Source organism: Triturus cristatus, chromosome 5_2, assembly GCF_964204655.1.
Source record: "Triturus cristatus chromosome 5_2, aTriCri1.1, whole genome shotgun sequence".
Classification (NCBI taxonomy): Eukaryota; Metazoa; Chordata; class Amphibia; order Caudata; family Salamandridae; genus Triturus; species Triturus cristatus.
Genome location: NC_140588.1, coordinates 909450321 through 909476177, shown reverse-complemented (window position 1 = coordinate 909476177; position 25857 = coordinate 909450321). Strand labels below are relative to the sequence as shown.

Sequence of the window (25857 nt, the reverse complement as noted above, 5' to 3'; positions counted from 1 at the left end):
CCTACATCAGTTTTTTCCTTTTCCGCTTGCAACGTGGATCCGATCCTTGCTACGGACCTTTTAGGGCCCGCTTTTTTTATTTCTTTTGGTGAAAGTGTGAGAATGCCTTCGGGCTTTAAGACTTGCACATCTTGTGGGCATCTTATGTCGGCGACGGACCCTCACCTCATTTGTATGTGGTGTTTGGGGGAGGATCACGGCACCACAGATTGTACGCAGTGCCAACAGTTGAAGCCGAAGTCGCGGCGGGAGCACCGAATGAAACTTGTCTCGGCACGTTTCTCCAGGTCGACGTCCTCCCCTCGGTCTGCTTCGATGGACGGCTTCAGGTACGGCCGTGGTCGTCGTCCCCGCCTTTCTCCGATGTCACATGAGCGTCGCTCCCCTGGTTCGTAAGTGTTGCAGTTTGTCCCCGGGGGCTGGTTTCCAGCCTACAGGGGGCGTAGACTCTCCGCGGGTGATGCGGCCCCGCGTGTCGTCCTATCCACCGTTTCCCGGTGTTGGGGCATCTAGAGTCCAAATGTAGACATACGCGGTGGCTTTGCAGGCCTCACTGGCGTGTCCTCCTCCTCCTCCTTCCCCTCCTAGGGTGCCGGCGGATCCTTCGCTCTGTGCAGGGCCCTCTGCGGCGCCGCCGGTGGCTCCGGCCCTGGCACCAACTGGTTCGGTTCCAGGCTTGGAGGATGTGGTACTGTTGGGGTGCGGCTTCTCTGGGGCACCTCCTTCAGGCCACGGCATCTCTGCCTCGCCGCAAACTCCCGCGGGGGTCCCTGTGGTGTCGCGGGAGGTCGTCGTGGCTCGGGTCGCATCCCCGAGCCCCTCTCGGTCCTTTGACAAGGTGATCCTGTCTAAGGCCGAGGTGACGCCGCTATGGCAGCAGCTGGACCGTGCGGAGCCACAGGGGTCGGTGGACCCTCCTCATCCCGCTCCGGGTCGAGGCGGAGGGAAGACCCCTCGTCCCTCTCCTGGCCCCTCTCGTCCCTCCCCACAGGCGGCTGCCTCATAGGAGGGCGAGTCGGAGGTTGAATTGTCTCTGGCGCCGCCACATGGGTTGCCGAGCGATCTTCGCCTCATTTTGGGACGCGGCTGGCAGAGGGCTTCGTGCCACTCCCCAGGCCTGTCTCATTCCCTCACGCAGGTGGCTGCCTCGGCGGGGGTCTGGTTGGCGTCACTCCGGCGCCGGACCAGGGCCATTGCGGCTCCAGTTCTACTCTGGTCTCTGCTCCCGTCCCCGGTGCAGGGTGACTTGGAGGTACCTTGTCCGGTGACGCTGGCTGGTGCTGACGTCCTACCTCAAGCAGCGGACTCTATGGCTCTGTGCAGGGGTCGTACCGCGGATTCATCTTCGGACGCTCCTTCTCCGGAGGCAGGCTGTATCTTGGTGTCGTCCTCCCAGGAGACTGGTCGCCGTGTGGTGTCTTTTTCTCCGGCGTCGACGGGCGGCTTTCCGCCCTTCCTGGGACATGGGTGTTCGTTGGACGAGGGGCAGGTCCCTCATTCTTCAGCTCCTTCTGACTTCCAGGCCCTTACCCGCCCGCTTGGCCTCTGGGATGGCCGCCTTAGTTTGCAGCCGTTGCCCACAGAGGAGCTGCTTTATCCACCGCGGGGCCCTACGGAGGCAGGTGCAGCCTTCGCTCACGCGGTGTCCACTGCTGTGGGCATTCTGCACACGGGTGACCCGGTGGTCACTTTAAGGCGGACCATCTATTGGAGGTCCTCCACCAGGGCTCGGGTGGGAGGGAAATCGTACTTACCTTTGAAAGTTCGCTCCTTTCTTCCTTGACGGGGGCTTGGAGGCGTCCTGCCTCAGGGGACCCGGTGCCTCAGCATCTTATGCACCGGCACCTCCCAGCGCCACGTGATCTGGTCTGTCTTTCCCTTCACCCCTCAGCCGCCAGCCCCTTTTTGCGGCCCGCTTTTCCCTCCCTGCCGCCACTGTTGACTCCGCCGTCCCGAGAGGCCCGCAACATGTTCGCCTCGACCAGCACGGCCCTGCGAGCCCTTAACATCTTGTGTGTGCTGGCTAGGGCCTCCTCCTGTTTGTGGGACTCTGCTGAGTCTCTGGGATCTGCAGCGTCCCAGGAGTCTGGCCTCGTGGACTTACGGCATCATGCATTGGATGGCTGGGAGCTTGCGGCGTTTATTCTCCGCTCCACTCTCCGAGGTGCTGGGCCGTGCCGGGCCGGGCCATGGCTTCCTCAGTCGCTCTCCGTCGCCATGCTTGGCTTCGGGATGGAGTATTCCCTGAGAATATTCGGGAGCGACTCATCGACCTTGCCTTTGGTTGGCAGCCTGTTGTGCCATGCCCCGGCCCACACCACCATCGAAAGACTCTTGGCAGGGCTCCGTCCTCCTCCTTTGCCTTATCCTCCTCCGTCCCCTCCTCCTCCGTCCCCTCCTCCTCTGTCCCCTCCTCCGTGACTTCTGAGTTGGGTTGATTCTGGGCCTTCTTAAGCTGGCTGTTCTGGCTGTGCAGTGTGTTTTCTGGCCGTTTACGTCCTTCCTTGGGACTCTGGCTTTGTTGGCTGCTGGACGGCCCTTGTGTTGATTGTTTGTGGTTCTGCAGGAGTTGTTGCACAGGCTTGGCCCTGAGATTGGGCCTTCTGCTTTGCTTGGGCTGCTTGTCAAGCCTTTGGCGGGGTTTTTTTTTTGCACCGTGGCTCTTTTGTTTTTTCCTCTGCTGCGGAAGTTCTTCCAAAGAGGGTTCCCTTATCTTGGGACTTAACGTACCCTATGTGGGGTAGTGGTAGCTCTCGTATGGCTTGTGCTCTGCTAGAGGGTTCTGGTCACCTTCGGGTGCCTGTTCTCCATGGCGTTTCAGTAGGTTGCTTTTGCTTCCTGAGGTCGTGTGCGCGGCCACTCGTAGTGGTGGCCCGGGCATCTCCTCCTCTCCCTGTTCCTGTCCTGAGGTCTGGGATGATCCTGTGTCTCCCTTGCCGGGCGTCGCCTACTCAGCCTTCCTGGGGCCTCGGGCTGTTCTTCTTGCTTCTGGCTTTGACTGCCGGCGCTGTTCTGGCTGGCCGGCTGCTCTCCGTCTGGAGTGGGTTTGCCTCTTTTCCCTAGTTTCCTTGGGCCCTCTAGGCTTCTTCTTTTTCTTCCGCTTTTCCTGTCTCGCCATTGGGCGGAAGCTATGTTGCCTTGTGGGGGAGTGGGGTGCTTCGGCCTCTCAGTCTGTGCCCTTGGTTCCTCTGCTGTGAGTGTACGAGCCTCTTCAGCCTTCTTTCCCTCCTACATCCCCTTGGGGTCGGTGGGGTCCTGCTTGTGGGGGTTCCCTTGGCCTGGCAGGGGCGAGGTTCGACCTGGTCCACAGATCTGGTCCCCTGTGGGGCCCTCTGTTCTGCATTGGCTAGTTGGGGTCCTTCCGCAGACCCTCCTTCCCAGGGGGTATTGCTAGGGTATTTATTCTACGTGAAGGAATCTGCGGCTAGTAGTCTCTATCAGATGTACAAGTTACTTACCTTCGGTAACTATGTATCTGGTAGAGACGATTCTAGCTGCAGATTCCTTCATGGCCCGCCCTTCCCCCCCCCCCTATTCTGCGAGGACCCTTGGGTTAGTCTTCGGAACTTGCCTCCCGGTGGGGGGCTGTGTCTCAAGTTGGGCTACAACCAGTGGATCCATTCTTTGCAGAATCTGTGCGTCCTGAACCAGTCTTGGGTTCTGCATTGGCTTCAGTGCTGACTTTTTCTCCTTGTCAAAAATCCATGCTGGTACCTTCGACATCGATAGCACTGAGGAAAACCGTCAATGTTGTGTTAGACTCCAAGTAAATTAATCTCTGCCTCGACTTAGGTCAGACCTAGAATCTGGCTTGACACACACATTGACTGTACACTAAGATTCTGACAGGGCAATGCCTCTTCTGCAGAGCCGTTGCCCAGTGTTCCAATAACTTTTCAGATCAGGCTCTGACCAGAGAGAAACCGCATTTGGAGAGAAAAATGGTGATGTTACCCCCACGCTAGAATGATGGCAACTATTCTATGGGTTTTCAACAGACCATTGGGTTGAAAGCACTTCCCTTGATTCTAAGCAGGTTCCACGTAGCCAGCCATTTCCCATGCCAGGTATAGATCTTCCCGTACCTGGCTTGAAACTCGCTGATTTCCTATTTCCTGTGTTGTCCTACTGTCCGTTGTCAACTTGAACAGATGTGTGCTTTAGTCAAAATCAATACACATAGCACTTTGACCATTTAGAACTCTTTCCTGAAAGAGACAGTGTGGCTGAAACCACACCCCCATGCGTTGTTACCATGAGGTGTCTTGCTCATATTTTGGGTAAGAATTTTTAGTTATGATTCTCTCACTTGCAGTCTCTCACCTGCCGTCTCTCACGTGCACTCGCACTCTCACTCGCACGCACCCTAGCTCACGCACCCTAGCTCACGCACCCTCGCTCACACGCACCCTCGCTCACACGCACCCTCGCTCACACGCACCCTCGCTCACACGCACCCTCGCTCACACGCACCCTCGCACACACGCACCCTCGCACATCGCACCCTCGCACACACGCACCCTCGCACACACGCACCCTCGCACACACGCACCCTTGCACACACGCACCCTTGCACACACGCACCCTTGCACACACGCACCCTTGCACACACGCACCCTTGCACACACGCACCCTCTCTCACACGCACCCTCTCTCACACGCACCCTCTCTCACACGCACCCTCTCTCACACGCACCCTCTCTCACACGCACCCTCTCTCACACGCACCCTCTCTCACACGCACCCTCTCTCACACGCACCCTCTCTCACACGCACCCTCTCTCACACGCACCCTCTCTCACACGCACCCTCTCTCACACGCACCCTCTCACACGCACCCTCTCACACGCACCCTCTCACACGCACCCTCTCACACGCACCCTCTCACACGCACCCTCTCACACGCACCCTCTCACACGCACCCTCTCACACGCACCCTCTCACACGCACCCTCTCTCTCACTCTCGCACGCCCCCTCTCACTCTCTCGCGCGCCCCCTCTCACACTCACGCGCGCCCCCTCTCACACTCACGCGCGCCCCCTCTCACACTCACGCGCGCCCCCTCTCACACTCACGCGCGCCCCCTCTCACACTCACGCGCGCCCCCTCTCACACTCACGCGCGCCCCCTCTCACACTCACGCGCGCCCCCTCTCACACTCACGCGCGCCCCCTCTCACACTCACGCGCGCCCCCTCTCACACTCACGCGCGCCCCCTCTCACACTCACGCGCGCCCCCTCTCACACTCACGCGCGCCCCCTCTCACACTCACGCGCGCCCCCTCTCACACTCACGCGCGCCCCCTCTCACTCACGCGCGCCCCCTCACACACTCACGCGCGCCCCCTCACACACTCACGCGCGCCCCCTCACACTCACGCGCGCCCCCTCACACTCACGCGCGCCCCCTCACACTCACGCGCGCCCCCTCTCACACTCACGCGCGCCCCCTCTCACACTCACGCGCGCCCCCTCTCACACTCACGCGCGCCCCCTCTCACACTCACGCGCCCTCTCGCTCCCTCTCGCTCTCGCGCCCTCTCGCTCTCTCTCTCGCTCTCTCTCTCGCTCTCTCTCTCGCTCTCTCTCTCTTGCTCTCTCTCTCTTGCTCTCTCTCTCTTGCTCTCTCTCTCTTGCTCTCTCTCTCTTGCTCTCTCTCTCTTGCTCTCTCTCTCTTGCTCTCTCTCTCTTGCTCTCTCTCTCTTGCTCTCTCTCTCTTGCGCTCTCTCTCTTGCTCTCTCTCTCTTGCGCTCTCTCTCTTGCGCTCTCTCTCTTGCTCTCTCTCTCTTGCTCTCTCTCTCTTGCGCTCTCTTTCTTGCTCTCTCTCTCTTGCTCTCTCTCTCTTGCGCTCTCTCTCTTGCGCTCTCTCTCTTGCTCTCTCTCTCTTGCTCTCTCTCTCTTGCTCTCTCTCTCTTGCTCTCTCTCTCTTGCTCTCTCTCTCTTGCTCTCTCTCTCTTGCTCTCTCTCTCTCTCTCTCTCTCTCTCTCTCTCTCTCTCTCTCTCGAGAGAGAGAGAGAGAGAGAGAGAGAGAGAGAGACGCGCGCTTTCTCCAGCGCGCTCTCTCGCGCGCTCTCTCTCGCGCACTCTCTCGCGCTCTCTCTCGCGCGCTCTCTCTCGCGCACTCTCTCGCGCTCTCTCTCGCGCTCTCTCTCTCGCGCTCTCTCTCTCGCGCTCTCTCTCTCGCGCTCTCTCTCTCGCGCTCTCTCTCTCGCGCTCTCTCACTCGCGCTCTCTCACTCGCGCTCTCTCACTCGCGCTCTCTCACTCGCGCTCTCTCACTCGCGCTCTCTCACTCGCGCTCTCTCACTCGCGCTCTCTCACTCGCGCTCTCTCACTCGCGCTCTCTCACTCGCGCTCTCTCACTCGCGCTCTCTCACTCGCGCTCTCACTCGCGCTCTCACTCGCGCTCTCACTCGCGCTCTCACTCGCGCTCTCACTCGCGCTCTCTCACTCGCGCGCACACACTCTCTCTCTCTCTCTCTCTCTCTCTCTCTCTCATTCTCTCTCTCTCATTCTCTCTCTCTCATTCTCTCTCTCTCTCATTCTCTCTCTCTCTCATTCTCTCTCTCTCTCATTCTCTCTCTCTCTCATTCTCTCTCTCTCTCATTCTCTCTCTCTCTCATTCTCTCTCTCTCTCATTCTCTCTCTCTCTCATTCTCTCTCTCTCTCATTCTCTCTCTCTCTCATTCTCTCTCTCTCTCATTCTCTCTCTCTCTCATTCTCATTCTCATTCTCATCGAGGATGGTTCCCTAGTTGCTTTCCCTCTATACTCCCTCAGTATAATAGAACATAGACTTCCTAAGTCTGCATTTTAAAAATCTAACATGGTCAGTGCCCATGTGAATTCCTAACTAAGGGAGTAGTGACTGGAAAGATTTTCTACGAAGCAAAATAACTTGCAAACCTAAGAGCCCAACACTAGACGGCAGAATTCTGAAGAGAATGTAGATTTAGAGTACTTCATGCTATGAACAGTTGCTTATAAGGTAAGTAACATTTTCCTTCTGGATCCCATATGGAAAGGTTCATATAAGAAAGCAGCAGGATCCTACATATCTATCAGAAAGAGCACTACCAAAGGTAAGCAACCTGTTCTTTTGCACTATTGATCATCACAATTATTTGTGTGTAAATCTCCAAAATATATAATTTTTACATTATTCTGCGAATTTGATGTCAACTGAAAATAATCCCCACTGTCGTTGTTCCTAATAGAATGTGGAGCTGCTTTCACCAGCAAGCTTGAAGGGATGTTCAAAGACATGGAACTCTCTAAAGACATAATGGTGCAGTTTAAACAGGTAATATGACCACGGTATTGTTGTACTCTGACTTATGGGTAGACATTTTATTATCAAAATAAGGTACCATTCAAATGCTGTGCTAAACTTTACTCTATTTTAAAAAATACAGTTCTGAACATTAGAGGAAGAGTTCTCAGAATAAGACATGCATGTTTCTTCCGTCACAAAAAGGACATCTATGTGGAGTCAATTGCCAAAGCCATAAATCTAATAAAGACATCTAGCCGCAAATTCCTTAACTTTTGAATTCTCCCTAGGCGTCAGACTGGATTCAGAATTTTTTTTCAGCAGTATCTCTGCACTCCGGGGGACGGCGTTGTACCGTTCAGTGATAAAGTTGACTCCGGTTGTGACGTCAGTGGAGCCATAAGTCCCCTCCGGCCCGCAGATGTCAGTTTCTTCTTTTCCATGCTGTAACGCGGATCTGGAAAAGTGGATCTCTGGCCCCCTTTCAGCCTGCTGTGACGATTTTCTGTGTGAAACGAAGGGTGAGCACCACGACGCCCGAAGAGTGCAACACCTGCCAACAGTTTGAAACCAAAGGTGCTGCGGGAGCGACGATTGAAGCTCCTAATGGAGCGGTTGTCGAAGACTTGGTTCGTCTACTGAGCCACTTCAGAGGCAGTTCTCAAGGGCGTCGCTCTCCATCCACTGAACGGCAGAAGTGATCCAAGTCCCCGTCCCACGGTAAGCGACGTCGTAAGCAATCTCAGTCGCTGCCTTACAGGTCTTCTTTGACTCATGACGTGGTTTCAAGCGGCTATTCATGCCCTCGTGCGCAGGACTCTGCGCAAGAATCGCTCCTGTGCTTCTATGCCTTTCCTGGAGCCGGGGAGATTCTGGTCCAAATGAAATAGTATGATTTGCTTCATATCATATTATGGTCCTCTCCTTTCCCTGGAGCATCTTGGGCCCCAAGGAGGTGATGGGTGTACTGACTTCCTCCTTGTCGACTGATTTATCCTCAGCTGCAGTTACGCCCTCAGGCACAGAGATGCCGGTGCATAGCCCTTCGGGGTTCACACTGTGGTGCCGTTGAACTCTGGAGCGGCTTAGGTTGTTCCTCCGGGATATGTTTTGATGTCGCCAGAAGTCTCTAAACCGGAGATGGTGCACAACTCCGCTGAGTCTTGCGGCGTCGACATCCCGTCGACTCATTTTGTCGTCATCTGACTTTCTCATCCAAAGGTAGATACGGGGCTGTCTGTTTCGATCAACTTTGTTTACACAGCCGATAATGTATGCTCTGTGGGAGCTTCACACGAACAGTTTGTGGAAGGAAATAAAGGAGGTTCTTTTTGTTCATCCAGTGCCTACAGATCTTCCTACGATGGGTAGCTGTATTTCTGAGTTAGACGAAGTTAGCAGTTTAGAATTATCCCCGGCTTCTGGCCTTCTATCTGCTCTTGGCCTTGCTTCAGAAGCCAGCACCTCCTTGTCGGATATGTTAAAAAGGGTGGCTGATCTACATTTGACTCTTTCTTCGGTGGAGAAATCTACAGATCCCCTCATTGAGGTTCTTCATTCGGGTCAGTCAGGGATTTAGCCAGTGCTACCCTTTTGTGAGGCATTATATGACATTTTACTGGGGGCATGGGCTAGACCAGATACGGGTGCCCCTGTGGACTGTACTATGACCCACAAGCACCACCCTGCCCCCGATGATCCTGCTTTCCTTCCTCGTCAACCGACACAAGACAGTTTTTTAGTTCAGGCTGCTGCAGATTCCCGAAAGCAAGACTCTAGCGAAAACATATGTTCTCTTCTACCAGTGCGGCGTTATCTTCCATTAACCTAACTATCTGATAGAGACTACTAGCCGCAGATTCCTTAACGTAGAATTATCCCCAGGCGTAAGACTGGACCTGGAAAACTTTCTTGCCCAGCATCTCTGCGTGCCGGGGGGGCGGTACCACGCGACTCCGCCCCGACGTCCTCCGCAGGCGTGACGTCAGCGAGGTCACATAAGCCCCACCCCGGCGCACTGATGTCAGTTTTCTTCTTTTACACGTGCAACGCAGATCCGGATCGTATTCCTGGTCTTTTTTCAGGCCCCCTTTTTTACGCTTTGCGTTTTCTGGTGAACAGTGTGCAAATGCCTTCGGGCTTGAAGACATGCTCGTCTTGTGCGCACCAGATGTCGGCGACGGACCCTCACCCCATCTGTATGTGGTGTTTGGGGAGCACCACGACTCCACAGACTGTGAGGCTTGTCAGCAGATGAAGCCATAGTCCCGGCGGGAGCGCCGGATGAAACTCCTCTCGGCCCGCATGTCCAGGTCGGCGTCGTCGCTGCGTCTGTCCCCCGCGGAAGGCTTCAAGAACCACCATTTCCGTCTCCGACATCGTCCCTCTCCAAGGCCGCAGTGGCGTCGCTCACCTGTTGGTAAGTGTCGCAGTTTGTCCCCGAGGCCCGGTCCCCGGCCTGTGTGGGGCACGGGTTCTCCGCGGGTTGTGCGGCCCTGCGCGTCGCCATCCTACCCGCCATTCCCCGGCACAGGGGCGACAAGAGCACACATGGAGGCCTATGCGGCGGCCTTGCATGCCTCTTTGGCTCCTCCTTCTCCTCTTCTTCCTGGGACGTCCGCGGATCCCCTCACGTGTGTGGGGACTTCTGCGGCGTTGCCGGCGGCTCCGGCAGGTTCGGATCCAGGTTCTGGAGATGTGGTGCTGTGGGGGGGCCCTCCGGGCTTCCCTCCTTCGGACCATGGCGCCTCTGCCTCGCCGCAAACCCCCGCGGGGGGTCCCTGTGGTGTCGCAGGAGGTTGCCAGGGCTCGAGGCTCGTCCTCGAGTCCCCCTCAGTCCTCTGGGCAGGCGGCGGCCTTGTCCGAGCTGACGCCACTCAGGCGCCAGCGGCTGCTGGCCCTGGCGGCTCCGCAGGGGCCGGCTAGGGGCCGGGGCATGTCCCCAGGCCCCACTCGTCTCTCTACGCAGGCGGCTGCCTCGTCAGACGTCGAGTCGACGCCTTTTCGGAGCCATGCCTTGGCCGCCCCGACCCGTTCTTCTGCGGCGCGCGTCTTGGCAGAGGTTGTTTCGGCGTCCCTTTTGCGCCGGTCGACGTCGAGCTGACGCCGGTGGCGGACTCTATGGCTCCGTGCCGGCGTCGGGTCGTTGTTAAGTCTTCGGACGCCCCCTCTTCTCCAGAGGTTAGGCAACTGTTTGTTTCCTCTTCTCCGGAGACGGGACACCGCGTCGTGGCTTTTTCCCCGGCGTCTTCCAAGGATGGCTCTTCGCCATCCCCAAGCCCGCAGTCTTCACCGGAGGCGCCTCAGGTTCCCCACTCGTCGGGCAGCCTTCCACCATTCCGAGCTTGGCCTTTCCTTCCTCCGGTTGGGTTGGGAGTCGGCCGGCTTAGCTTACAGCTGTCGCCCACGGAGGAATTGCTTTCCCCATCACGTTGCCCTACGGAGGCGAGTGCTGCCTTCGCCCGGGCTGTCTCCACGGCTGCAGGAATCCTGCGCATGGGTGATCCGGCTACCCATTTCCCCACGGATCATTTGCTGGAGGTTATCCATCAGGGCTCTGGTGGACAGGAGCTGCTTCTTCTCTTCGAGGCTTCGCTCCATAATTCTCTCTTGGGGGCCTGGGGGCATCCTGCCATGGGGGACCCGGTGCCCCAGCCACTTCTGCACCGCCACCGTCCTGCTCTGCATGATCCTGTCTGCCTTTCCTTCCACCCTTCTAACAGGGGCCCTCTTTTGCAGACCGCCTTTTCCCTCCTTGCCATCGGTGTTGTCTCCCCTGTCTCGGGAGGCCCGGTGGTTGGAGTCTTGGGGGAGCAATATCTTTGCCTCCTCTAGTGCTGCCTTGCGGGCACTTAACACTGTGTCTTGGCCAGAGCCACTTCTTGCTTGTGTGATTTGGCAAAGTCCCTTCTGTCTTCCGCTTCTCAGGAGGGTGCCTGCGCTGATCTGCGGCACCATGTGTTGTATGGCAGGGAGCTGGCGGCATTTATTCTTCGCTCAGCTCTGGACGTTTCGGAGGTGCTTGGTCGCACCATGGCTTCTTCTGTGGCCCTCCGTCGCCATGCTTGGCTGAGGGATAGTGTTTTCCCTGAGAACGTTAGAGAGCGGCTGGTTGACCTTCCCTTCGATGGCGCTCTTATGTTTTGCGCCCCTGCGGATTCTGCCATTCAGAGGTTCCTTGCGGGGCTTCCTCCTCTTCCTCCTCCTCAGTGACCTGGATGTAGGTCTATGTTCTGGGAGGTGTTCTCCCGTTGTTTCCTGGGGCCTAGTGATGAGTTGCCCCTGTTATGTATTCTGTGTGGTTGGTGTGCCTTTAGGGTTCTTTCGTTGGCCCTTTGGGGCTGTTGGCTGCTGGTCTGGCTCTTTTTTGACTTGTGATTTTGGCTGTTGGTAAGCCCGGTGGGCCCTGAGATTAGGCCTTCTGTATCTTCTTTATTGGCTGATTGGTAAGCCGTCGGCAGATTTCTCTGCAGGTCTTCTGTTTGTCCTCTGCTGCGGAAATCTTTTCCTAAGAGGTGTTCCCATGTTTCTTGGGATGTAACCTACCCTATGTGGGGTACTTGTAGCTATTACATAGCGCTGTCTTGTGCTGGGGAGGTATGGTCGCCCATTTCGGGCTCCTTGCTCTTCGTGGCGTCACGGTATGTCACAGGTGCGATCTTCTTGCCGACTGTCTTGGGGCAGCTTGCGCTCAGTCTGTCCTTCTCCTTGTTGCTCCGTCGCTAGGCCGGTTTGACCTGCTGTCTGCGGCATTGTGTTGTGGCAGTCCCGCACTTCTGTCCTGTGTTTCGGCTTGGTCCTCTGTATGGTGCTGCAGAGGGTCTGGCTTTCCTTGGCTTCTTTGTTCTGGTGGCCAGGCTTGGGTCCGTCCTCCGTCTTTCTTTTCTGCCGGGGTTTTTCCCCTTCCACCCCCTTCTTTCGTGGGTCAGTGTTTGTGTGTGTTTCTGGCCCGTTCCCTCCTTTGGGGTGTGTCCTGGCCCTCTGTGGCCTCTGCCTTCGGCTGGCGTCTGACTTGTCCTGGGTGCACTGTTCCATGGTGTTGCCTGCTGCTGGCGGCGCAAGCCCATGCAGGCCTGCTTGTTCTACTCCACCGTTGTGGTCTTGATGCGTTCCCTTGTTCCGCTGGGGTTTTGCGCAACGGTGCCTTTCTTCTTCCGCCCGTACTGTTGGTGGTGGAGCCGTTGTGGCCTTGTAAGCTGCTTGCGGCCGAGGTGTGTTCAGCTCTTTTCTATATCTGTATATGTGCTTCTTACGGTGGACCCTACCTCTGGTTCTGCCTCGAGGTGGTCCTTGTGTTCCTTGGGGATTTTAGGGCACTGTCTGCCCCTGTGGAGTGTTGAGCATTTCTCCCTTGGTTGCACTTAGGATATCCTGGCCTTTTCCTTCTTGTCCTTGTGCCATGTCCACCTACTTGGGCCTTGGGTCTCTCCTGGTGGGGAGGCTCTCTCGCAGGCCCTCCTCCCTTCTGGGTATGGCTAGGGTATCTATTCTACGTTAAGGAATCTGCGGCTAGTAGTCTCTATCAGATGTACAAGTTACTTACCTTCGGTAACAATGTATCTGGTAGAGACGATTCTAGCCGCAGATTCCATCGCGACCCGACCTTCCTCCCCGTTCTGCGAGGTCCCTCTGCTTGGCTTTCTGCAGTCTCCTCCCGCTGGGTGGCTTGTCTTCTGTGGGTGTCCTCTTCATTTTCTCCAGGTCAGGTATCCCTCCAGCTGGTTTCTCTCCAGCGTGAGGGCCTACTTTTGCTCTTTCCCTCTGTTGTTAGTTTCTGATCTCCACCCGGTCTTCTTAGTTGGGGGTTCCTTTCCCTGTCCTTTGACCTCCTACTCCTTTCAGGGGTATGGCCATCCTAGGCAGTGTTCTCCAGGGATGGATTGCTGTTGTTCCTCTGCTCCGGGCTTGTGGCCCTTCCCTTTGTGGTTGTGGGCGCAGTCTCTCTCTCGCTCTCTCGCTCGCTCTCTCTCTCGCGCTCTTTCTCATGCTTGTGCCTCCAGGATGGCTCTCGCCTTGGCTTGCAAGGTGGTTCCACGAATTGGTGCTTTGCACTTTTCTTGCTCTTGCTTCGCTGCTTTGGCCTCCTGGTGCTTGCCTGCCACCTGGTTCTTTCGCCTTGGCTTCCACAGTTGTTCGTCAGAGTGGTGTTCTGCTCTTTTCCTGCTCTGGCCTGCTGTTGTCGCCTTCTGGTGCCTTGGTGCCACCTGGTGATGTTTCCCACCTTTTGTCTCTCTCTGTTTTGTTTCTCTGTTTTTTTGCACACTGTTCCCATGCTCTCCTCAGTTTTGTTGTGATGGCTCCGCGTTGTGGCACGGAAAAAGTTATCCGAAGCAAACTGACCTCAGCGCGCCGGGGTGGGGGCTTAATGTGACCTCGCTGACGTCACGCCTGTGGAGGACGTCGTGGCGGTGTCACGTGGTACCACCCCCTGGCGCGCAGAGATGCTGGGCAAGATTGTTTTCCGGGTCCAGTCTCATGCCTGGGGATAATTTAACTACGTTAAGGAATCTGCAGCTAGAATCGTTTCTACCAGATACATCGTTACCGAAGGTAAGTAACTTGTACTGCATCCTTGGATGTTTTTCTCATGCCTTGTGATATTCCTTATTGCCATTGTCTCCGAAGGCTAATAGGATGTGAACTGAGTCAATTGTTTCGGATGGGCATCAGGCTGCTAGGTTAATCCTTAGGTGTGGAATAGACACCATTGATTCGACTGGTCAAGCCATGGCGTGGTCTTGGCGTTATGCCGGCAAGCTCGACTTCTTTCTTCTGGATTTTCAGAGGCAGTCAATTCAGCTTTAATTGACATGCCGTTTGCTGGCATTCATTTTGTTGGTGCCCATGCAGATGCCGCTTTGCGTACGTTTATGGACAGTCAGTGTGGCTCAGGCCCTTAGCCCTGTTTCCCTTCTTTCAACTTTTGGTTTATTTTAAGGGAGATGTTCCTTAGCAGAAGGCTCCTCTTGGTTTGTAATTTGGCTCGGAATGCATTATGGTATGCTTTTTGCAGTGTAATGTCACCAGATGTGTTGTTACTGCCTTTGCCAGCCTTACTTAGGGTATTTTTACTCTCTATAACATGTCGTTTTTCTTTGAGGCCCTGCATGGGTTTGTTCCTACCCGTAGGTAGGTCTTTTGGTTCTCTGCTGAGGAGATCCTCACTCAAGAGATTTGAATCCATGGTTTCTTTCTCATGTGAAATTGATTACCTGTGTTACCTGCTTGTAGAATCATTTGCAGTAGACTTATTGCCTTTTCTGCAGTGGTACACTGCTTTTAGTTCCCTCCTTTTCGGGGTGTTTTTACCTCCTCTTGTTTCAGGGGTGTATAATTCAATTGTTGCAAATTGCGACATATTTATGTTCGAGGCATATGAGCTGCAGATTATACACTGTTCATAGATCGCCATCTGGTGTTGGGCCCGGATGTTTGCAGTTTGTTTTTCCTCTTGGAAAGTCTTTGGAAGTCACGAGTTCGGTGACTCCTCCTCTGGTTCGTATTGCGCATGGGCTTCGGCTCCATCCTCAGATTGTTTTTTTCCGCCATCGGGCTCGGATGTAAAACTTCGCGCTCCGGTTCCGAACTTCCCAGTTCACCGATCGACGCACAAATCCTCGCTCATCGAGTTTCTTCCAAGACCTAAATCATCTTATTCATCTTCTCTTCGGCACTTCTTCGATTCCGGTGGTCGACGGTGGCCTTCGGGCCTATTCCGGCTCCGGTCTCGGCTGATGGAAAGAACTCCCTTCAAGAAGTGCCCTCGATGTGGGTCCAAGTTTCCCCACACCTATCTTCATGAGGTGTGCAACCTCTGCCTCTCCCCAGAACACGAGGCCCGAGACTGTCCCGCCTGCAAGTCTTTTCACTCAAAAAAGACCATTCGAGATCGACGGGCTAGACGCAACATGGCGCACTCATCGACCTCCGCTCCAGTCGACATCTTCGGGGACGACGTCGAAGCTTCGGGACAGCAGGACATCGAACAGGAGGACGACGACCTCGTCAGCGCTTCCGAGGCCGACGACTCGGATGTGGAGGACATCGCCCCGGCGCAGCGGGTCGTGAGTATAATTCCCCCTCCCCCGCCGGTCCCGAAAAAGGCTTCGGTCACACCTTCGCTTCTGGGCCTAGGCAAGACCAAGGACACGGCTTCTCACACCCCACCTTCGGGCCCGGTAAAGAAGCCTTCTAAGCCTTCCGGCAGCTCGGGCTCGAGCCAGCTGGCCACCGGTGCCGACAAACACACTTCGGCACCGATGAAAAAATCGGCCTCCACCCCCACACCGAACCCGGCACCAAAGTCTTCGGTGCCGAAACCTGCTCCGGTGCCAACCAAACATCACAAGACCCTCGGCACCGACACTCCCGTGCCGAAATCCCCTTCGGCACCGACCAAAAAACCGGAGGTTCCCAGGAAGCACGGCTCCGACAAACCTAAGAAGCTGTCGGCCCCGAAACAGTCGGAACCCACCGATCAACCAGTGTCACAGGAGCTTTTCACACCGGATCCCTTGCAGAAAACCCTCACCAAGGATCCAAAGACCGGACACTTGACATTGTCTTCGAAAAAGAGACACTTGGACAAGCCGGCTCCACCTCCCACTCCAAAGAGAAAGGACATTGCTACCTCTCCTTTCAGGGTGCCTTCCCCACCTCCTCCACCTCCACCTCCACCCCCTCCACCTCATCGTTCCCCCACCTTTTCCCCTGTCCTAGACGATTTGGGGGACCCTTACTATGATCCAGCAGATGTGCCACAAGATCCCACCCCTACTGGATCCCCAGACCCATGGGATGATTATAACAACCCGGACATTCCAGATGTCCCACAGGATGACCTTTACCCATCTAGGCCATCCTCTCCTGAAGATTCCTTGGGTTTTCACCACTTGTTACAACGGGCGGCACACTAAAACGGGGTGGAGTTACATACCGACCCAGTGGAGGAGGACTTCCTACTAGACACTTTCGATGATACAAATAGGTCCACTGCCATTCTACCTATGTTAAAGGGCGTAATTAAACATGCCCCTGAGGTTTTCAAAGACCCAGCCAGGGTCCTCAACCCTCGAATAGAAAAGAAGTACAAAGCCGCCCCTACAGACCCTTCTTACATTAAGGGCCCTGCACCATTAGATTCCCTAGTGGTATCTACAGCCAGGAAGTGCTCAAATTCTCAGGCGTCAGGCGAAGCGACCCCACCAGACAAAGAGTCCAAGCTCCTAGATGCGTCAGGGAAGCGCACTGCGTCACAAGCGGCCAATATATGGCGTATTGCCAATACACAAGCACTGTTGGCCCGGTACGACAGGGCGCACTATGATGAGCTAGAATCCATCATGCACCATCTCTCTGAAAAGTACAAGACTAGGGCTAATGAACTTATTCAATAGGGGAAAACAATAACCAATACCTCAATACGATGTGCCCTAGATGCGGCAGATACAGCCTCCAGGGCCATAAACACCAGTGTCTTTCTCCGTCGCCATGCCTGGCTCAGGGTTTCAGGGTTTAAACCAGAGGTTCAAGCCTCTATACTAAATCACTTGTTCGACCAAGACCATCTATTTGGGCCTAAAGTAGATGAAGCCCTGGAAAAAATGAAGAAAGATACAGACACGGCGAAATCTATGGGAGCCCTACAAACACAGACTCCCAGACGCTCCTTTCGCTGTTCTTCCTTTCGGGGCACGGGTAGAGGCTACTCATCGGACAGTGCATCCACGTCCTATAAATCCCCCCCTCAGTCTACCTTCAATAAAGGTTATCAAAGAGGCGGATACATAGGCAATAATAATAAGGGCAGAGGCAAAACAAATACCGCCCGCTTTGCCACACCTCCCGCCCAATGACTTTCCCCCGCTCCCTCCAGACCATTCCACTCCGGTCGGAGGCAGACTACGGCATTTCCTTCACGTCTGGGAGACAATCACCTCAGACAAATGGGTGACGCAAATTATTCAGTCAGGGTATTGCCTAGAATTAACATCAACACCCCCCAACATTCCACCCAGGCACCGCCCTATGTCGCAAGAGCATACTGCGCTACTAACACAAGAGGTGATCTCCCTCCTGCAAAAAGGAGCAATAGAGCAGGTCCCCATAGATCAACAAAATTTAGGGGTCTACTCCCTGTACTTTCTAATTCCAAAAACAGACGAGACCCTAAGACCGATCTTAGATCTCAGACCTCTAAACACCTACATTCATTCGGACCATTTTCACATGGTAACCCTCCAACAGGTTCTTCCACTTCTCTCCCAGAACGATTTTCTCACCACTCTGGACTTGAAAGACGCGTACTTTCACATCCCAGTACACCAATCTCACAGAAAGTACCTCAGGTTTGTGGTACACGGACAACACTACCAGTTCAAGGTGCTCCCGTTCGGGGTAACAACAGCACCAAGGGTGTTCACCAAGTGCCTCGCAGTAGTGGCTGCACACCTCAGGAGACAGCACATTCACGTCTTCCCTTATCTAGACGATTGGCTGATAAAAGCCACGTCCTACCAACAATGTGTGCAACATACCGCCGCTACGGTACAACTACTTCACCATCTAGGTTTCACGGTGAACCATCAAAAATCCCACCTGGTACCCTCACACACAAAACAGTATCTCGGTGCCACCATAGACACCTCCAAAGCCATAGCCTATCCCAATCCTGCCAGGATTGCAAAAATACAGGCGCTACGTCAAAAATTCCTATCTCAACACTCTCTCCCAGCAAGAGTGTTAATGCAGCTCATAGGAATGATGGCCTCTTGCATCTTTATAGTGCCCCATGCAAGACTCCAAATGCGTCCCCTCCAAGAGTGCTTGGCGCGCCTGTGGAACCAGGCCCAGGGGAAACTGACAGATCTGGTGTTGGTAGACGGTCGCACCCATCGCTCTCTGCAGTGGTGGAACACCACAAACCTTTCCAGAGGTCGACCGTTCCTGGACCCGGTCCCACAAATAATCCTAACAGCAGATGCATCGCTCTCCGGCTGGGGAGCGCATCTGTTACATCTCACAGCACAGGGCATGTGGACACCGCAACAGAAGTTACTCCACATCAACCATCTGGAGTTACTGGCGATCTTCCTCGCCCTGAAATCCTTCCAGGCGCAGATCTCAGGCAAAGCAGTCCTCATTCGCACAGACAACATGACTGCCAGTACTACATTAAAAAACAGGGGGGCACACACTCTCCACAGCTCTCTCAGTTAGCACAGAGCATATGGAGATGGGCAATTCCACAAAAGATTTTCCTCCTAGCCCAACACGTCCCAGGAGTACAAAACACCGTGGCAGATCTGCTGAGCAGGCAGACACAGCAGATCCACGAGTGGGAACTTCACCCACAAGTTCTTCACCCGTTCTTTCAGAAGTGGGGGCATCCACACATAGACCTATTCGCCACCCACGAAAACAAAAAATGCCCAAGCTTCGCCGCCAGATACCCACACCCATTGTCCGAAGGCAATACGATATGGATGAACTGGTCAAACAAATTTGCATACGCTTTTCCACCTCTCCCACTAATTCCATTAGTGGTGCGAAAGCTACAGCAGTATTCCCTAACTCTGATCCTGGTAGCTCCAACATGGGCCAGGCAACCGTGGTACACCACACTGCTGGAACTCTCGGTAGTACCACACCAAAAGCTACGCCTCTTGCCATGCCTCCTAACCCAGAACCATGGAGAGATCAGGAACCCGGACCCAGCCCAACTCAACCTTGCGATCTGGCTCCTGAGGTCCTAGAATTTGGATACCTTAACTTTCCCCCTGATTGCATGAATATTATCAGGGAAGCTAGGCGCCCTACTACTAGGGTGTGCTATGCAGCAAAGTGGAAAAGATTTGTTGTTTACTGCCACAACAACACAAGCAATCCTTTAAATGTATCCATACAACACATTATATGTTATTTACTCCATTTGCAAAGGTGTAACCTAGCATATACTTCCATTCGGTTACACCTCGCTGCAATTGCGGCCTATTTACAAAATAGGCAGCACCTCTCACTTTTCAAAGTACCTGCCATCAAGGCCTTTCTGGAAGGCCTCAAGAGAGTGATTCCACCCACAGTGCCACCCTCACCTGTTTGGAACTTGAATGTAGTTCTCACACGGTTAATGGGACCCCCTTTCGAACCATTACATAAGTGTGAGCTGCAATTTCTCACATGGAAAACAGCTTTTCTAGTGGCTATCACCTCCCTCAGAAGAGTTAGTGAAATACAGGCACTCACTAAACAAGAACCTTTTCTTCAGATGCATCCCAACAAGGTTGTACTCCGCACCAATCCCAAATTTCTACCGAAAGTGATTTCTCCATTTCATTTAAACCAGTCGGTAGAATTACCAGTCTTTTTCTCACAACCCCAAACAGTTGCGGAAAGAGCCTTACACACACTGGACGTTAAAAGGGCTTTACTTTATTACATCCAGAGAACACAAGCTTTCAGGAAAACCAAACAGCTATTTGTTTCCTTCTCCCCACCACATAAAGGCAACCCTATTTCTAAATCAGGGATAGCTAGGTGGATTGTAAAATGCATACAGATTTGCTATCTCAAAGCAAAACGAACGCTATCGGTTCCCCCTAAAGCCCACTCTACAAGGAAGATAGGGGCTTCTATGGCTTTCCTAGGGAACATACCACTAGATGACATCTGCAAGGCAGCGACATGGTCAACACCGCACACCTTCACAAAACATTACTGTGTAGATGTGTAAACCAAGCAACAAGCTAGTGTGGGCCAAGCTGTACTAAAAACACTGTTTCAAACAACTGCAACGGATACCGGTGGTCGCCGCTAGGGTTGGGTACTGCTATGTAATCTATGCACAGTGTATAATCTGCAGCTCATATGCCTCGAACGGAATATGCTACTTACCAGTATGCATCTGTTCTTGGCATGTAGAGCTGCAGATCTATACACGCCCACCCGCCTCCCCGGCTACGTGTATCCGTTCCAACCTTATCTTATTTAGATACAATACACATGGGTTTCTTTACTGTTATTACTACGCTCCATCTTTCCCTGCTGGCGAAAAACAATCTGAGGATGGAGCCGAAGCCCATGCGCAAAACGAACCAGAGGAGGAGTCACCGAACTCGTGACTTCCAAAGACTTTCCAAGAGGAAAAACAAACTGCAAACATCCGGGCCCAACACCAGATGGCGATCTATGCACAGTGTATAGATCTGCAGCTCTACATGCCAAGAACAGATGCATACTGGTAAGTAGCATATTCCTTTTGTTACCTTCCATTTTATGGCATCAAGGTATTTTTATTCCTGCAGGTTCTCCATGCTACTCCGGTAGGATAAATGGTGTATCCATCTATGTGGATTCTTGGTGTCTCTTACACCCAAGTTGTTTGTTTCATTTTCATGATTTTCTTCTACAAGAAACATCTTTTGTAGTGTTCTTCCTTTGAGAGCACGTTGCACTTGTCACTCTTAAGTTGTGAAGTGCTGCCAATTACTGGTTTTTGAGGTGGTAGGTTGTTTCCCTTCCGTCTTTGAGAAATCCTTATCTGATTTACTGACAGGCTAAAGCCATTCTGTTGTTTGAAGGAAGAACTCTTTTCAGTCTCTTCCTTCAGTGTTCTGTTATTATGCCCTATTGTGGAGCTTCAACTCATTTCTCTGGGAGTGCATATTTCTATTATTTACAGGCAGGTTTTCTGGTTGACCATGTTGGATCCAATTCTGCTCTTTGTAAGGGTATAGATTATGAGGAAATAGATTTGCCTGTCTGGTTAGGAGACAGTGAGTGTTTTCTTCACTGGTCATTATATGTATGGGTTCTGTATATTGATGAACACATTCATTGGGCAATGAATATTCAGATTTGCATAGGTGTTATGCATTTATGTGGATACATAATTTTATGGCATATGTATATCTGTATAATCGTGTTCGAGGCATGTGGGCTGCTGAATTCATATCTGTGCATAGATCGCCGCCTAGTGTTGGGTCCGGATGTTTGCACGTTGTTGTCCTGGAAGAGTCTTCGAAGTATCCTGGGATAGGTGACTCCTCCCCTGGACTACAGTGCGCATAGGCATCCTCTCCATCCTCAGATTGTTTTTTTCCGCCATTGGGTTCGGATGTGCTATCTTGACTCAAGTTAGGAAAATCTTTTTTCAGGCCAAAAGGCCTTTAGTTCGCGTCGGTACTGTTCTCGATCGGTATCGATAGTATCTTTGTTAGTTTACTAACTTCCAGAACAAACTTTCGCATCTTACCCGACCGTCGATTCGACATCAACGATGGAATCGAGGACACCATTCAAGAGGTGTCCGGTATGCAATGCGAAATATCCCCACGTCGACGTCCATCCGGTGTGCAACAAATGCCTTTCACCGGATCACGACGAATCTACATGCATGGCCTGTGCCAGATTTCGATCCAAGAAGACTCTACGGAATCGACGAGCGGCGAGACTCGAGGCGCAGTAAGCGGCACCGGCCCCGGCCGACATCTTCAACGGCGAGTCCGAAGATGTCGAAGAAGTGGAGAACCTACCCTCCAGTCCCGTTTCCGAACATGACTCCGGATCGGAAGACGTCGACGAAACACTCTTTCGCAGAGATGAAGACGACACCGAGGTAGGAGACTACAATGAGGCCTTAGGGGCCGAAGAGAGTAGCTCCGGTGACGAGCAAGGCCTACCCGTTCAGACTGAAGAAAGCCCAGTGCAACAGTCTATGGCTCCGGTCGAGGGATCGCCTTCGGGCCTTACCCAAGACCTATCCCGCAGTTCTTCGGCCCCGACCTCGGGCCCGGCCTCGGACATTCAGCGGCAGCCATTAATGCCCAAAACGGCAGGTTTCCCTTCTTCAAAACCGAAACCGAAAGCTGTATTGGTTCAATTGAAACCGAAACCGAAAGTGGCGCTTGTCGGATCGAGGCCCTCCACACCTTCGACGCCAGCAAAACACATCGGCACCGAGCGCACCAAACAAGACTTCGGTGCCGAACTCGAAGCGGCCGACGTCGGAGTCGACGTAAGGAAGAAGGCCTTCGGTACCACCAAACCTGCTCGGCTCCCGGCACCGTCGCAATCGACTCCGACCCCAAAGGTCAAACAGCCTGCTGCGTCTCACACTGCTTCCACGGCGACACCAAAGCCACACTCATCGAAGAAGTCGACGGCCATTCCCGCCCCTCGACTCGATGACCCACCGGCGCCGAAAAAATCCACGACTGCCTCAACAGAACCGGTCGGTGCAAAAGACTCGAGGGCGCTCCAGACGCGACCCATTGCTGCGCAAAGCACCAAAAAGAAAATGGTCCTCCAGGACACGTCGGGCTCCGAACCAATTAAAGCTCCAGCAGCCTCTTCGACACCAGCCAACATTACTTTTGGCCTGCCACCATCCACGGCCCCGAAAATGTTCCAAATCAGGACACGGGTGACCCATACCACGATCACGCCTGCCGAACGCTCTGCGGAGACGTCTCCATCGCATCTAATCGACGCCGACACCGGCAGGATGATTATCCATAAACGGAAAATAACTTCGGAGCCGGCTTTGGACTCCTTCAGGATTCCACTTAAAAGAAAGCTGCCTGTGGCTTCAGAACCAGTTCTTTACGAACCTTTCCACTCTCCCTACCAGGATCCACAATCCTTCTCTCCCACACACTCCGACACGGATGCGTTGGTGGACTACATGGGTGACCAAGTCCCCTACCCCGGAGACATGGACCCTGACGGCCAACAGGACCCTGATCAAACTTGGGATGACCCTGTGGACCCAGGTGCACCTATGGATGCACAAGACCCGCAACTCTATGGAGCAAAAACATCTCCCACAGAGGACATGGCAGCGTTCAACGCTCTAATTGAACGTGCTGCGGCCAATCATGGGGTGCAACTTCACTCGGACACCGTCGAGGACGACTTTCTTATGGATACTTTTGCATCCTCAGAAAGGAATATAAAAACTCTACCCATGTTGAAGGGTGTCCTCAAACCAGCAAAGGACATCTTCAAGGAACCCACCAGGGCAAGAGTGATAAACCCCAGGATCGACAAAAAATACAGATCAGCGCCTGGGGACCCTACTTACATCAGAGGCCAATTACCTCTGGATTCCATTGTCGTTGCGAATGCTCGCAAGAGGGCACACTCACAAACAGGTGACGCTCCTCCCCCGGACAAAGAGTCCAAGGTGTTAGAGACCTCTGGCAAACGGGTGGCCGCCCAGGCAGCCAACATATGGCGCATTGCCAATACTCAAGCACTCCTCGCTCGATACGATAGAGCGCACTACGACACATTAGAGCAACTAATCCAACATCTCCCTGACCAATTCAGAGAAGGTGCAGAGATCCTCATCAGGGAGGGACAGCTCCTCACAAACGCATCCATCAAGTGCGCGCTGGATGCCGCAGACACAGCTGCCAGGGCATAAACACTAGCGTCATGCTGCGACGACATGCCTGGTTACGAATCTCCGGATTCAAACCTGAGGTGCAAAACAACATACTCAACCAGCCTGTCAACCCCGACTATTTATTCGGCCCGGAGGTTGACACCACCCTAGAGAAAATAAAGAAGGACACGGACACTGCAAAGTCCATGGGGGCTCTCCAGAATCAGTCCTTTCGGAGCGGCTCCTTTCGTCGCACCGGAAATAGAGGAGCAGGTAGAGGACAGGGGTCACAGCAAACATACAACAAGGGCAATACACAAACCACCTACGATAAAAACACCCGGGGTGGATATCGTGGCTCCAGTACAACGGGCAGAGGACGCGGCTACGGCAACACCAGGTCCTCCCCCAAGAACAAGCAGTGACGCCCTCTCCCTTCCTCCCGACCACATAACACCTGTCGGGGGAAGGCTACAAAGATTCCTGTCCACGTGGAACTCCATCACCACGGACAGGTGGGTCAAAGATATTGTCAAATACGGTTACTGTCTAGAACTAACCTCCACTCCACCCACAATACCTCCAAAAAACCGTCCTATGTCCTCAGAGCACTTAACGCTCTTACAGCAGGAGGTGCAAAGTATGCTTCTAAAAGGCGCAATAGAGGTCGTACCCGTCCATGAGCAAGGTACGGGGGTGTACTCCCTGTACTTTTTAATACCGAAGAAGGACGGGTCACTCAGACCTATATTAGACCAGAGACCCCTAAACAGATACATTCTTTCCGAGCACTTTCACATGCTCACTCTCCAGCAAGTCCTCCCGCTGCTCAAGCAGGGAGACTTTCTAGCCACACTGGACCTCAAGGATGCGTATTTCCACATACCCATTCACCCATCACACAAAAAATACCTCAGGTTCACTGTTCAAGGGCAGCACTACCAATTCAAAGTCCTTCCCTTCGGCGTGACAACGGCACCAAGGGTGTTTACAAAGTGCCTAGCTACTGTGGCGGCACATCTACGGAGGCAGCACATACACGTCTACCCTTACCTGGACGACTGGCTCGTTCAAGCGAAGTCAGCCCAGCAATGTGCCAGCCACATGTCCCGCACCATTCACCTCCTTCACAGTCTGGGGTTCTCACTAAATTACCCAAAATCCCATCTACAGCCCGCACACGTACAACAGTACCTAGGTGCGACTATAGACACTCTGGCGGCCACAGCTCAGCCAAATTTGGTGAGAATCAACAGCATGCAAATGCTGATTTCAAAGTTCAAACCACAACACTCCCTTCCCGCGCGAGTGTTCATGCAGTTGATAGGCATGATGGCCTCCTGCATCTTCATAGTCCCCCACGCGAGACTACATATGCGCCCGCTTCAGGAGTGCTTAGCACGTCAGTGGAATCAGGCTCAAGGACAGTTGAAGGACCTAGTGTTGGTGAGCGGTCGGGCATACAACTCTCTGCATTGGTGGAATCCACAAAACCTTTGCAAGGGCCGACCGTTCCAAGAGCCTGTCCCACAGATAATACTGACGGCGGACGCGTCTCTCCAGGGATGGGGAGCTCATGTACTCAATTACACAGTGCAGGGACTATGGACACAACAACAAAAGAAGATGCACATCAACCTTCTAGAGCTGATGGCAATCTTCCTCGCTATGAAGGCTTTCAAAGTACACTTGTGCAACAAAGTCGTGTTGATCCGGACGGACAACATGACTGCCATGTACTACATACAGAAGCAGGGAGGAACACACTCTCCACAGTTGTCTCATCTGGCTCAGAGCATGTGGAAGTGGGCCATTCAAAGGAACATGTTCCTCATGGCAGAACACCTCCCCGGCAAGGACAATCAGATGGCGGATCTGCTCAGCAGACACAGCCACCAGATGCACGAGTGGGAGTTACACCCATCAGTACTCCAACCGTACTTCCAGCAGTGGGGTCATCCAGAGATAGACCTATTCGCGACAAGCGAAAACGCAAAATGCCAAAGCTTTGCCGCCAGGTTCCCACATCCGCAGTCGCAGGGCAATGCGATATGGATGAACTGGTCCGGCAGATTTGCGTACGCTTTTCCCCCAGCACCACTGATACCGCTGGTGGCACGCAAACTGCGTCAACACTCACTGACGCTCGTCCTGGTTGCTCCAACGTGGGCACGCCAGCCGTGGTACACCACCTTTCT

At 53.7% G+C, this 25857-nt stretch overlaps 1 protein-coding gene across 1 annotated transcript in view; it reads left to right on the top strand.

The window, feature by feature from the left end:
• CUL4B (cullin 4B) overlaps positions 1-25857 on the top strand; it is a 761875-nt gene that overhangs the window by 507010 nt on the left and 229008 nt on the right. The window contains exon 15 of the mRNA XM_085608106.1: positions 7217-7302. Within this exon, the coding sequence (XP_085464232.1) occupies positions 7217-7302 (86 nt within the window). The remainder of the gene's footprint in view (positions 1-7216; positions 7303-25857) is intronic.